The sequence below is a fragment of the Macaca mulatta genome, chromosome 19 (genome assembly GCF_049350105.2).
Source record: "Macaca mulatta isolate MMU2019108-1 chromosome 19, T2T-MMU8v2.0, whole genome shotgun sequence".
In the NCBI taxonomy this organism is placed as follows: Eukaryota; Metazoa; Chordata; class Mammalia; order Primates; family Cercopithecidae; genus Macaca; species Macaca mulatta.
This window is the reverse complement of record NC_133424.1, coordinates 16,049,920-16,061,679: the sequence shown is the minus strand read 5'-3', so window position 1 is coordinate 16,061,679 and position 11,760 is coordinate 16,049,920. Positions and strand designations below refer to the sequence as shown.

General features: G+C 51.4%; 1 protein-coding gene across 2 annotated transcripts; it reads left to right on the top strand.

Moving 5' to 3' along the window:
• The first annotated feature begins 859 nt into the window (after positions 1 to 859).
• PGLYRP2 (peptidoglycan recognition protein 2) lies at positions 860 to 11,760 on the top strand. 2 transcript variants are annotated; one of them, XM_001111934.5, is made up of 5 exons: positions 860 to 1,252; positions 4,022 to 5,092; positions 8,811 to 9,021; positions 10,481 to 10,778; positions 11,654 to 11,760. In XM_001111934.5, the coding sequence occupies exons 1-5, from the start codon at positions 1,192 to 1,194 to the stop codon at positions 11,741 to 11,743; spliced, it is 1,731 nt and encodes a 576-aa protein (XP_001111934.5). In that variant the 5' UTR covers positions 860 to 1,191; the 3' UTR covers positions 11,744 to 11,760. The 2 variants fall into 2 exon arrangements, with proteins under 2 accessions (XP_001111934.5, XP_077834252.1); XM_077978126.1 differs by lacking the exon at positions 8,811 to 9,021 and having other exon boundaries at positions 1,022 to 1,252; positions 4,022 to 4,994.

The window sequence follows — 11,760 nt, the reverse complement described above, 5'->3', positions numbered from 1 at the left end:
TTCTACCAAGCAGAGTTCCTATCCCCAAATCTTGGGGAACGAGCTTGGAGGAGGACATTGTCTCTGACTCCCCTGGGAAGTGTCCCCCATCCATTCTATCCCTTAGCACCCTACATCCTGAGCCTCCACTATGTGCCCAGCTTTTTGCTGGGAGGTCCCCCGAAAGAGGACATCTGAGGAGGTCCCAGGGGTGGCCCCCAGGGGAATCCCAGGCCTGGCTCAGGCTGGACATTCCCAGGCCCGCCCTGGCTGAGTCCCCAGTCCAGTGGGTCTCCTGGAAACTCCTCGGGGTGGTTTTGAAGTGAGAGCCCCACAGGGAAGCAATTTACATACACAACAGCCCGGTCTCGTCATCCTGCCTCACCTGATGCCAGAATAAAGGGGAGATGGGCCCATTCTGCACGTCTCAGTCACGGGCACCCGGAGAAGAGGAAGGACAATTCACTCTCAGTCCAGGTGAGTCCAGAAGTCAGCTCCTGGGACAATGCCAGGGTCCTGAACACTCAAGCTCAACCCCTGCTCTCAGCTACTGCTGGTGGCTTGGAATTAGGGGCTGGAACTGGATGAGAGGTGATAGCTCCTGGTCCCCGTGGGCTCGGAGCAGGCCTTGGCAAACATTGTCCTCGGCCCCTGCACCCATGCTCTGCCTGAGCCTGAAGTGTTGGTTGCAAAAAAAAAAGCAGGAGGCAGTGCCAGCTTCAGGCCTCTGCTTCTCTCTTCTCCCTCAACACAGCTGGTCTTACCAGTAGAGCAGGCGGCAGCTGAGAGTCCCCTCTGGTGGCCAGCAGTGGCTACAGAGCTGTCACCATGGGGAGGGGACAGGGCTTGCTGGGCTGGCCTCGGTCTACCTCTCTGGAGAATAGGCAGAGTTTATAGAGCCTGAACCACCTGGTCTTCAGGCCCCACTGGGGATGGGCCTGGCTTCCTGACCACTGACCTCAGCCTAGGAGGGACAGAAGAGACTGGGGGAGACCATGAGGCCCAGATGACCTTGACCCAGGGTACGCTGCCCCATGTCCCTGCTGCCTCCCGCCCACAGCTCTACGAGAGGCAGGTCTGTCATTCACCGCTGGACTTTGACAGTGGCCAAAGGCTCTGCTCAGTTCTCTGTGCCTGTCTCCGTCCAGCACTGCCAAGGTTCTCTGCCGAGGCCAACCAGGAATATCCCTTGGAAGCTGGAACCCAGCAACAATGGCCCAGGGTGTCCTCTGGATCCTGCTCGGATTGCTACTGTGGTCAGACCCAGGGACAGGTGAGTCAGGGGGTAGAGTTCTGGGACCAAACCTCTTGGCTCCGCAGAAGGTGTACTGCTGTCCCATCTGTGTCTTGCCCTGCATGAAGTGAGGCTGGAGACTCAAGCTCTCAAAGAACCTCCAGCATGTGGACATAGATATTCCCAGCTCCACAGAGTCAGGGCAAGGATAGGGGGAGGAATCTGTGGCCTGGGGAGCAAAAGTAGGGAAGGCTTCCTGGAGGAGGAGACGTAAGAGCTAGTCTAGGAAGAAAGAGAAATGATTTGGTGGAGAAGCCAGAAAGGGTATTTTTTTTTTTTTTTTTTTTTGCAGAGAAGAACAAAGCTACACAGGAATTAGGTGGTGGACTGGAGAAGAACCTAGATTCTAGACAGGAGAGTGTGGCGAGTAAGACTTCCTGGATTCAAATTCTACCTCTGGCTGGGCCTGTAATCCCAGCACTTTGGGAGACCAAGGCAGGCAGATGACTTGAGATCAGGAGTTCGAGACCAGCCTGGCCAACATGGTGAAACCCCATCTCTACTGAAAATACAAAAATTAGCCAGGCGTGGTGGCAGGCACCTGCAATCCCAGCTACTCAGGAGGCTGAGGCCAGAAAATCACTTGAAATCAGGAGACGGAGGTTGCAGTGAGCTGAGCACTGCTGCACTCCAGCCTAGATGACACAGCAAGACTCCATCTCAAAAAAACAAAACAAAACAAAAAGGCAAATCCTGCCTCTGCCACTTCCTTGCTGTGTGACCTTAGGCAGGTAATTTAACCTCTCTGTGCTTCAGATGCCTCATCTGCAAAGGGACACTATCTTAGTCCCTTTGTGCTTCTATGCCAGAGTACCTGAAACCGAGTAAATTTGTAAAGAAGAGAAATTTACTTTCTTGCAGTTCTGCAGGCTGGGAAGTCCCAGATGCCAGTGCCTTGATCTTGGACATCCCAGCCTCTAGAACTGTGAGAAATAAATTCCTGTTCTTCTTCTTTTTTTTTTTTTTTTTAAAGACAGAGTCTCACTCTGTCGCCCAGGCTAGAGTGCAGCAGCACGATCTCAGCTCACTGCAACCTCCACCTCCCGAGTTCAAGAGATCCTCCTGTCTCAGCCTCCCGAGTAGCCGGGATTACAGGCGCCCACCACCATGCCTGGCTAACTTTCGTATTTTTAGTAGAAACGGGGTTTCACCATGTTGGCCAGACTGTTCTCAAGCTCCTGACCTCAAGTGATCTGCCTGCCTCGGCCTCCCAAAGTGTTGGGATTACAGGCATGAGTCAGCACGCCCGGCCAAATTTCTGTCTTTTATAAATTACCCAACCTCAGAGATTCTGTTATAGCAGCACCAACATACTAAGACGGGGGCTAATAGGACCTAATTCACAAGGGTTGTGAAGATTAAATGAGTTAAACTATTAATATATAAGTCACCTAGACTAGTAGCTAGCACATAGTAAATGTTTACTGAATGTTAGTTATTATTTGATAACCCATCTCTGAACCAGCTCTGAGCCTAACTTAGCATTTCTAGGTTTGCAGTTCAGCCACTGACATTTCCCCCAACATGGCACAAGTCCATCCTGCTCCTCCCCCTGCCTCTCAGGCATCTTTCTTTTTATTTTATTTATTTATTTTAATTTTATTTATTTATTTATTTATTTATTTTGAGATGGAGTCTCACTCTGTCACCCAGGCTGGAATGCAGTGAGGGGGGTCCTGTGTTCACTGCAACCTCCACCTCCTGGGTTCAAGAAGTTCTCTTGCCTCAGCCTCCTAAGTAGCTAGGATTACAGGTGTGTGCCACCGCGCCCAGCGAATTTTTTTATTTTTAGTAGCGACAGAGTTCTGCCATGTTGATCCGGCTGGTCCTGAACTCCTGACCTCAGGTGATCCACCCTCCTTGGCCTCCCAAAGTGCTGGGATTACAGGCGTGAGCCACCGCGCCTGACCTTTTATTGTTTATTTTTTGTTTTATGTTTTTTGTTTTTGTTTGTTTGTTTGAGACAAAGTCTCACTCTGTTGCCCAGGCTGGAGTGCAGTGGCGCGATCTGGGCTCACTGCAACCTCCACCTCCCGGGTTCAAGTGATTCTCCCATCTCAGCCTCTCGAGTAGCTGGGATTACAGGCACACACCACCGTGCCTGGCTAATTTTTGTATTTTTATTAGAGATGGGGTTTCACGGTGTTGACCAGGCTGGCCTTGAACTCCTGATCTCAGGTGATCCTCTCACCTTGACCTCCCAAAGTGCTGGGATTACACACCTGAGCCACCGCAGCCAGTCCCAGGCATCTTTCAAAATACCTTTCCCTCTAACATCCCCAACTTTTAACTTCAATCCATCACAAAAGACCGTCCATCTCTGCTTCTCAAGATCTGGGGACTTTTCCACTTTTGTCCACTGCAATGTCACTACCTACCTTCTGCCACCTTCATCTCTCACCTCCACACTGTCTCCCCTTTTCTATCCTGGCACCCCAAAAATCCATTTCCTTATGGCAGCCAAATAAACAAATCTAAGCCTAAGAAAGGAGTCTTAGGATGCCAGGCTGGTCACACCTCTCTCCTGCTCATAAACCTGTTATGGCTCCCTAGTACTCACAGACAGTCTGAGCTCTTTAGCCAACAGGCAACAGTCTATGTGCCTCAGTTTCCTCATCTATACAAGAATAGCATTGGGGGTCACGGGGTTATCAGATGGAGGGCTGGGAGCATTGGGAAGAAGTGGAATCAATACGAGGAAGCTCAGCAATGGGTGGGGTTGGGCTAACACATTCTTTCCTCCTGCAGCCTCCCTGCCCCTGCTCATGGACTCTGTCATCCAGGCCCTGGCTGAGCTGGAGCAGAAGGTGCCTGCTGCCAATGCCAGCCACACAGCTTCTGCGTGGCTGCTGTCAGCCTCAAACTCTGGCCCCCACAATCGCCTCTACCACTTCCTGCTGGGGGTGCAGAGCCTCGGTGCTGCAGAGTTGGATCCCTACCCACTGAGCCCAGAGCTGCAAGGCCTGATCAAGGAGGTGGCCCAACATGATGTGCGAGAAGGGCGGGAATACGGGGTGGTGCTGGCACCCGATGGCTCGACTGTGGCCGTGGAGCCTCTGCTGGCAGGGCTGGAGGCAGGGCTGCAAGGGCGCAAGGTCATAAACTTGCCGTTGGACAGCACGGCTACCTCTCGGGAGGCTGGAGTCACCTTTCCAGATATTGTGGCCATTGCTCCAGATGTAAAAGCCACCTCCACCCCAGGACTCAGGGATGCCTCTCCAGATGTCACCACTGCAGATATTGGAGCCAACTCTCCAGATGCTACAACAGGTTGTCCAGATGTCCAAGCTTCCTTGCCAGATGCCAAAGCCAAGACCCCCCCGACCATGGTGGACAGCCTCCTGGCAGTCACTCTGGCTGGAAACCTGGGCCTGACCTTCCTCCAGGGTCCCCAGACCCAGAGCCATCCAGACCTGGGAACTGAGGGCTGCTGGGACCAGCTCTCTGCCCCTCGGACCTTTACTCTCCTGGACCCCAAGGCATCTCTGTTAACCACGGCCTTCCTCAATGGTGCCCTGGATGGGGTCATCCTTGGAGACTACCTGAGCCGGACTCCTGAGACCCGACCATCCCTCAGCCACTTGCTGAGCCAGTACTATGGGGCGGGGGTGGCCAGAGACCCAGGGTTCCGCAGCAACTTCCGACGGCAGAATGGGGCTGCTCTGACTTCAGCCTCCATCCTGGCCCAGCAGGTGTGGGGAACCCTTGTCCTTCTACAGAGGCTGGAGCCGGTACACTCCCAGCTTCGGTGCATGAGCCAAGAACAGCTGGCCCAGGTGGCCGCCAATGCTACCAAGGAGTTCACTGAGGCCTTCCTGGGTAAGGAGGTTCCCCACACCCTATGATGCTTCCCATTACAGATACAGACGCCCCCAACTCCATATGTTCAGGGAAGTTGAGGACTAGGAGAGACCAGAGGTGGCAATAAGGGATCTGGTCGGGGGTGGGTGGGACAGCTGCACAGGTGAGGAAATGCCAGAGTTGGGCCTTGAGGGATGAATAGGAGAGTGTTCATCTGATTTTGTTTTGTTTCATTTTATTTATTTGCATTAATTTATGGGGTACGAGTGTGACCTTGTTACTCGCATAGATTGCATAGTGGTCAAGTCTAGGCTTTTAGGGTACCCACCACTCCAATAACATACATCGACCCATTAAGCAATCTGTCATCATCTTCCCTCCTCTCTCCCCCTCACCCTTCTGAATCTCCACTGTCTATCTTTCCACACACTACATCCATGCATACACATTATTTAGCTCCCATTTATAAGTGAGAACTTATAGTATTTGTCTCTCTGTGTTTGACTCGTTTCACTTGAGATAATGACCTCCAGTTCCATCCATGTTGCTGCAAAAGACATTATTTCCTTTTTTTTTCTCTGTCCCCCAGGCTGGAGAGTGCAGTGGCACGATCTCAGCTCACTGCAACCTCCGCCTCCTGGGTTCAAGCAATTCTCCTGCCTCAGTTTCCTGAGTAGCTGGGACTACAGGCATGTGCCACCATGTCTGGGTAATTTTTTGTATTTTTAGTAGAGACGGAGTTTCACCATTTTATCAGGATTGTCTCCATCTCCTGACCTCATGATTCACCCTCGTTCTCCCAAAGTGCTAGTATTACGGGCGTGAGCCACCGTGTCCGGCTGACATTATTTCATTTTTTATGGCTAAGTAGTATTCCATTTCCTGCCAACCACTGTGGACAGCCTCCTGGCAATCATCCTGGCTGGAAACCTGGGCCTGATCTTCATCTAGGGCTCTCAGACCCAGAGCCATCCAGGTCTGTGATATATATTATATTTTCTTTATCCAATTCTCTGTTGATGGACACTTAAGTTAATTCCCTACCTTTGCTATTGTGAATAGTGTCCTGATCAACATGTGAATGCAGGTATCTTTTTAATATAATGATTTATTTTCCTTTGGGTAGCTATCCAGTAGTGGGATTGCTGGATTGAATGATAGTTCCAATTTATTATTATTATTATTATTATTATTATTATTTTAGACAGAGTTTCACTCTTGTCTCCCAGGCTGCAGTGCAATGGCACGATCTTGGCTCACTGCAACCTCCGCCTCCTGGGTTCAAGTGTTTCTCCTGCCTCAGCCTCCTAAGTAACTGGGATTACAGGTGCCTGCCACCACGCCCAGCTAATTTTTGCATTTTTAGTAGAGACAGAGTTTCACCATGTTGGCCCAGGCTGATCTCAAACTCCTAACCTCAGGTGATCCACCCACCTCAGCCTCCCAAAGTGCTGGGGTTACAGGCGTGAGCCATCACTCGGCTTTTCTGTCTTTGTAATAATAGCTATTATGATTAGAGTAAGATGGTATGTCTTTGTGGTTTTAATTTGCATTTCTCTGATGATTGGTGATGTTGAGCATGTTTTCCTTTGCCTATTGACCATGTGTATATCTTCTTTTGAAACATGTCTATCAATGTCCTTTGCCCACTTTTTAGTGGGTCTTTCTTTCTTTCTTTCTTTCTTTCTTTCTTTCTTTCTTTCTTTCTTTCTTTCTTTCTTTCCTTTTTTTTTTTCCTTGAGTTGTTTGAGTTCCTCGTAAATTCTGGGTATTAGTCGCCTACCAAGTGCATAGTTTGCAAATATTTTCTTCCACTCTGAAAGTTGACTGTTCATTCTATTGATTATGTCTTTGGTGTGCAGAAGCTTTTTGGTTTAATTAAGTCCTGTTTGTCTATTTTTGTTTCTTTTGCCTGTGCTTTTGAGGTCTTAGTCATGAATTCTCTGCCTAGCCCAACGTTCAGAAATGTTTTCCTTAGGTTTTCTTCTGGTATTTTAGAGTTTCACGTCTTACATGTAAGTCTTTAATCCATCTTGAGTGAATTTTTTTTTTTTTTTTTTTTTTTTGAGATGGAGTTTCGCTCTTGTTGCCCAGGCTGGAGTACAATGGCACGATGTTGGCTCACCACAACCTCTGCCTCCCAGGTTCAAGTGATTCTCCTGCCTCAGCTTCCCGAGTAGCTGGGATTACAGGCATGTGCCACCACAACCGTCTACTTTTTGTATTTTTAGTAGAGATGGGGTTTCTCCATGTTGGTCAGGCTGGTCTCGCACTCCCGACCTCAGGTGATCCGCCCGCCTCAGCCTCCCAAAGTGCTGGGATTACAGGCCTGAGCCACCGCGCCTGGCCTTTTTTTTTTTTTTTTTGAGACTGAGTTTTTGCTCTGTTGCCCAGGCTGGAGTGCCAAGGCGTGATCTCAGCTCACTGCAACCTCTGCCTCCTGGGTTCAAGTGATTCTACTGCCTCAGCCTCCCACATAGATGGGATTACAGGCACCCACCACCATGCCCAGCTAACTTTTATATTTTTAGTAGAGATGGGGTTTCACCAAGTTGGCCAGGCTGGTCTCCAACTCTTGACCTCAGGTGATCCACCCACCTCAGCTTCCAAAAGTGCTGGGATTACAGGCATGAGCCAGTGCACCTGGCCTTGAGTTAATTTTTGTATATGGTAAGAGTTAGGGGTCCAGTTTCATTCTTCTGCATACGGTTGGCCAGTTGTCCCCATACCATTAGCACCATTTACTGAATAGGGAGTCCTTTTCCGATTGCTTATTTTTGTGGACTTAGTTGAAAAGTATTGTTTGTAGGTGTGCGGCTTTACTTCTGAGTTCTCTATTTCATTCCATTGGTCTATGTGTCTATTTTTGTAACAGTACCATGCTGTTTTGGTTACTGTAGTTTTGTAGTAAAATTTGAAGTCAGGTAATGTGATACCTTGCTCATTTTGCTTAGAATTGCTTTTGCTATTTGGGCTCATTTTTGGTTCCTTATAAATTTCAGGGTACTTTTGTCTGATTCTGTGAAAAATGACATTGGTATTTTGATAGAGTTTGCATTGAATCTGTAGATTGCTTTGGGAAATCTGGTTTCTTTTTTTCTAGAAAATGAGGTCTCACTATGTTGCCCAGGTTGGTCTTGAACTCCTGGGCTCAAGCGATCCACCCACCTCAGCCTCCCAAAGTGCTGAGATTACAGGAGTGAGCCACCATGCCTGCCCCCACCCCCAATTTTTTTTTTTTCTTTTTGAGACAGAGTCTTGCTCTGTCGCCCAGGCTGGCGTGCAATGGCACAATCTCGGCTCACTGCAACCTCCACCTCCCGGGTTCAAGCAAGTAATCTCATGCCTCAGCCTCCCAAGTAGCTGGGGTTACAGACATGTGCCACCATGCCTGGCTGATTTTTGTATTTTTAGTAGAGACCAGGTTTCACCATGTTGGCCAGGCTGGTCTCAAACTCCTGACCTCAAGTGATCCACCCGCCTCGTCCTCCCAAAGTGCTGGGATTACAGGTGTGACCCACTACGTCCGGCCCACCCTCAATTTTTTTTAATAAAAATAAAATAGATTTAGTTGAGTATAGTTAGTGCCCAGGGAGGACCAATGTGGGGTGAGACTGGACCCTTTCCAAATCTGACAGGAGGCTGAGGGATGGTCTGTATGTGCGCTTTAATGGGGGTGGAGGGGGCAGGCAGAGAAACACTTCCTGACCCCAGCCTTGAATCCCCTTGCCTGTAGGATGCCCCGCCATCCATCCCCGTTGCCGCTGGGGAGCGGCGCCTTATCAGGGCCGCCCGACGCCGCTGCAGCTGCCGCTAGGATTCTTGTACGTGCATCACACCTACGTGCCTGCACCACCCTGCACGGACTTCGCGCGCTGCGCAGCCAACATGCGCTCCATGCAGCGCTACCACCAGGACACGCAAGGCTGGGAAGATATCGGCTACAGGTGGGAGGGGCCCGACTGGGGCGGGGGCTGGGCCCACGTTCGGGGGTGGGGTCTGAGTGGGTGGAGCCTGATGCAGGGGACCGGGTCTGAACTCTAGGAAAGCTGGCAAGACCAAGGAGGAGTCCTGATAGAGACAGACAAGTTGGAGAGGTGGCGTGGCCTAGGCTAGGGGCGGGGCCTTAACAGGGACCGGGAATAGCTAAACCGTGGGACTCGAGTCAGGGTAGAGAACTAGGACAGGAGGCGGGATCTGGGAGAGGAGCGGGACCTGTGGCAGAGTCTGGGTCTGGGGCCAGGCAGAGATGGCCTAAAACAGACAAAGAGGCCTGGTGCGGTGGCTCCCACCTGTAATCTCATCACTTTGGGAGGCTGAGACGGCAGGCTCGCTTGAGCCCAGGAGTTCGAGACCAGCCTGAGCGATATAGGAAGACATCCCCCCCCATCTCTACAAATAAAAAAATTAAAAAAACAAAACAAAACAAAACAAAAACAGCCGGGGATGGTGTTGCGCAACTGTAGTCCCAGCTACTCGGCAGGCTAACGTGGGAGGATCGCTGGATCCCAGGAGTTCAGGCTTGAGTGAGTTATGATCGCACCTCTGCACTCTAGCCTGAGTGACAGAGTGAGAACCCGTATCGAAAAGAAGAAAGAGGCCGGGTGTGGTGGCTCACGCCTGTAATCCCAGCACTTTGGGAGGCCGAGGCGGGAGGATCGCCTGAGACCAGCCTGACCAACATGGCTAAACCCCGTCTCCACTAAAAAAAAAAAAAAAAAAAAAAAAAAAAAAAAATTAGATGGGCGTAGTGGAGGGTGCCTGTAATCCCAGCTACTCCGGAGGCTGAGGTAGGAGAATCGCTTGAACCCAGGAGGTGGTGGTGACAGTGAGCCGAGATCGCACCCTTGCACTTCAGCCTGAGCGACAAAAGCGAAACTCCATCAAAAAAGAAAAGAAAAGAAAAGAAAAGAAAAGAAAAGAAAAGAAAAGAAAAGAAAAGAAAAGAAAAGAAAAGAAAAGAAAGAAGGAAGGAAGGAAGGAAGGAAGGAAGGAAGGAGAAAAGGAAAAGGAGAAAAAAATACCCCGAAGGAAGGAAGGAAGGAAGGAAGGAAGGAAGGAAAAGGAAAAGGAAAAGGAAAAGGAAAAGGAGAAAAAAATACCCCCAAAAACCAGAAAAGCGCTCTGAATTGGGCAAGAACTGGACTTGAGAAAAGGCAGAGGTGGGGAGGAGGAGGGCAGAAAGGGGCGTGCCAGTACTGAAGCGCGGATCCAGAGAAACCGAACGGTTCTGGAGTGGCAGCTGTTGTGAGAGTGGAACAGAGCTGGATGGGACAGAGGTGGCGCGATCGCGCCGGTCTTGGGGTGGGTGGCCCTTGGCACACCAACAGAATCCGGGAGGGGCGCGGATAAGGGCCCGGGCCCTCGTGACGCCGCATGGTGCTTGCTTCTCCCTCCCCTCCGCAGTTTCGTGGTGGGTTCGGATGGCTACGTGTACGAGGGACGCGGCTGGCACTGGGTGGGCGCGCACACGCTCGGCCACAACTCCCGCGGCTTTGGCGTGGCCATAGTGGGCAACTACACCGCGGCGCTGCCCACCGAGGCCGCTCTGCGCACGGTGCGCGACACACTCCCGAGTTGTGCGGTGCGCGCCGGCCTCCTGCGGCCGGACTACGCGCTGCTGGGCCACCGCCAGCTGGTGCGCACCGACTGCCCCGGCGACGCGCTCTTCCATCTGCTGCGCACCTGGCCGCACTTCACCGCGGTGAGTCTGCGTAGCCTGCACTACCACGGCCCGCCGTCCCTCAGTCTACACAAGTTCCACAAGGTCCCTGCCCCCTGCCTGTAACCGCTGTGCCTGCACAGCCTCAGCCAGGCCCCCAGCTTCCCTGCCTCACGTCTTTTCAGGGCAACCCAGGCCCAGCCTTTGCGGGTCACTCTGCAGGCAACATCCCTGATCCTGTGACTTCTGCCTGTGCGGCCTCAGCTCAGCCCCAGACCCAGCCAGCCTGCCCTTTCCCCAGCTCCTAATACCTCTACCTTTACAGCCAGGTCATGGACCCTGACACCTACCAGCAGCCCCTCTGCCCTCACAACCTCAGCCTGGCCTTCATGGCTTCTCTACCCAAGTCACAACCTGTCAGGCTGCACCACCTCATCCTAGCCCGCTGAACTCTGATCTCACCCCTGCCCCTACCCGAAGGCCTTCTGTCCACACAACAGGAACCCAGGCTGTGACCTTTTGCCTTCACAACCTCTGTCCAGTCCTTAATCCTGTGTTGCAATTCTCTGCCCAGACAATCTCAACTCTGAGGATGCTTGTTTCGTCCCTGACTCCTTAACCCCTGATGACAGCTCTTATGCCAGCACAACTTTGACCTGATGCCCTCATCCCAGCCTTAGGTCGCCATCACTAAAACAACTTTAGAATCACACCTGGATAATCTTGTGCTACCTACATACTGCCACTCCATTTCATTAAGTTATCGACTAGCATACCCACCTCATACCCATCTTGTCCCCACTCTCTCACTTTGGGCCACTGTCCCCTCGCTGATCCAGGGTTCCACCACCAGGAGGGCAGACCCAGCCACACACCACAACCACTCCCAAGCCTCACACTCTCTTGTCTTTTTCCAGACTGTAAAGCCAAGACCTGCCAGGAGTGTCTCTCGGAGATCCAGGAGGGAGCCACCTCCAAGGACCCTGCCAGCCACAAACCTTCAATAAAGACAGCATGGAAAGAA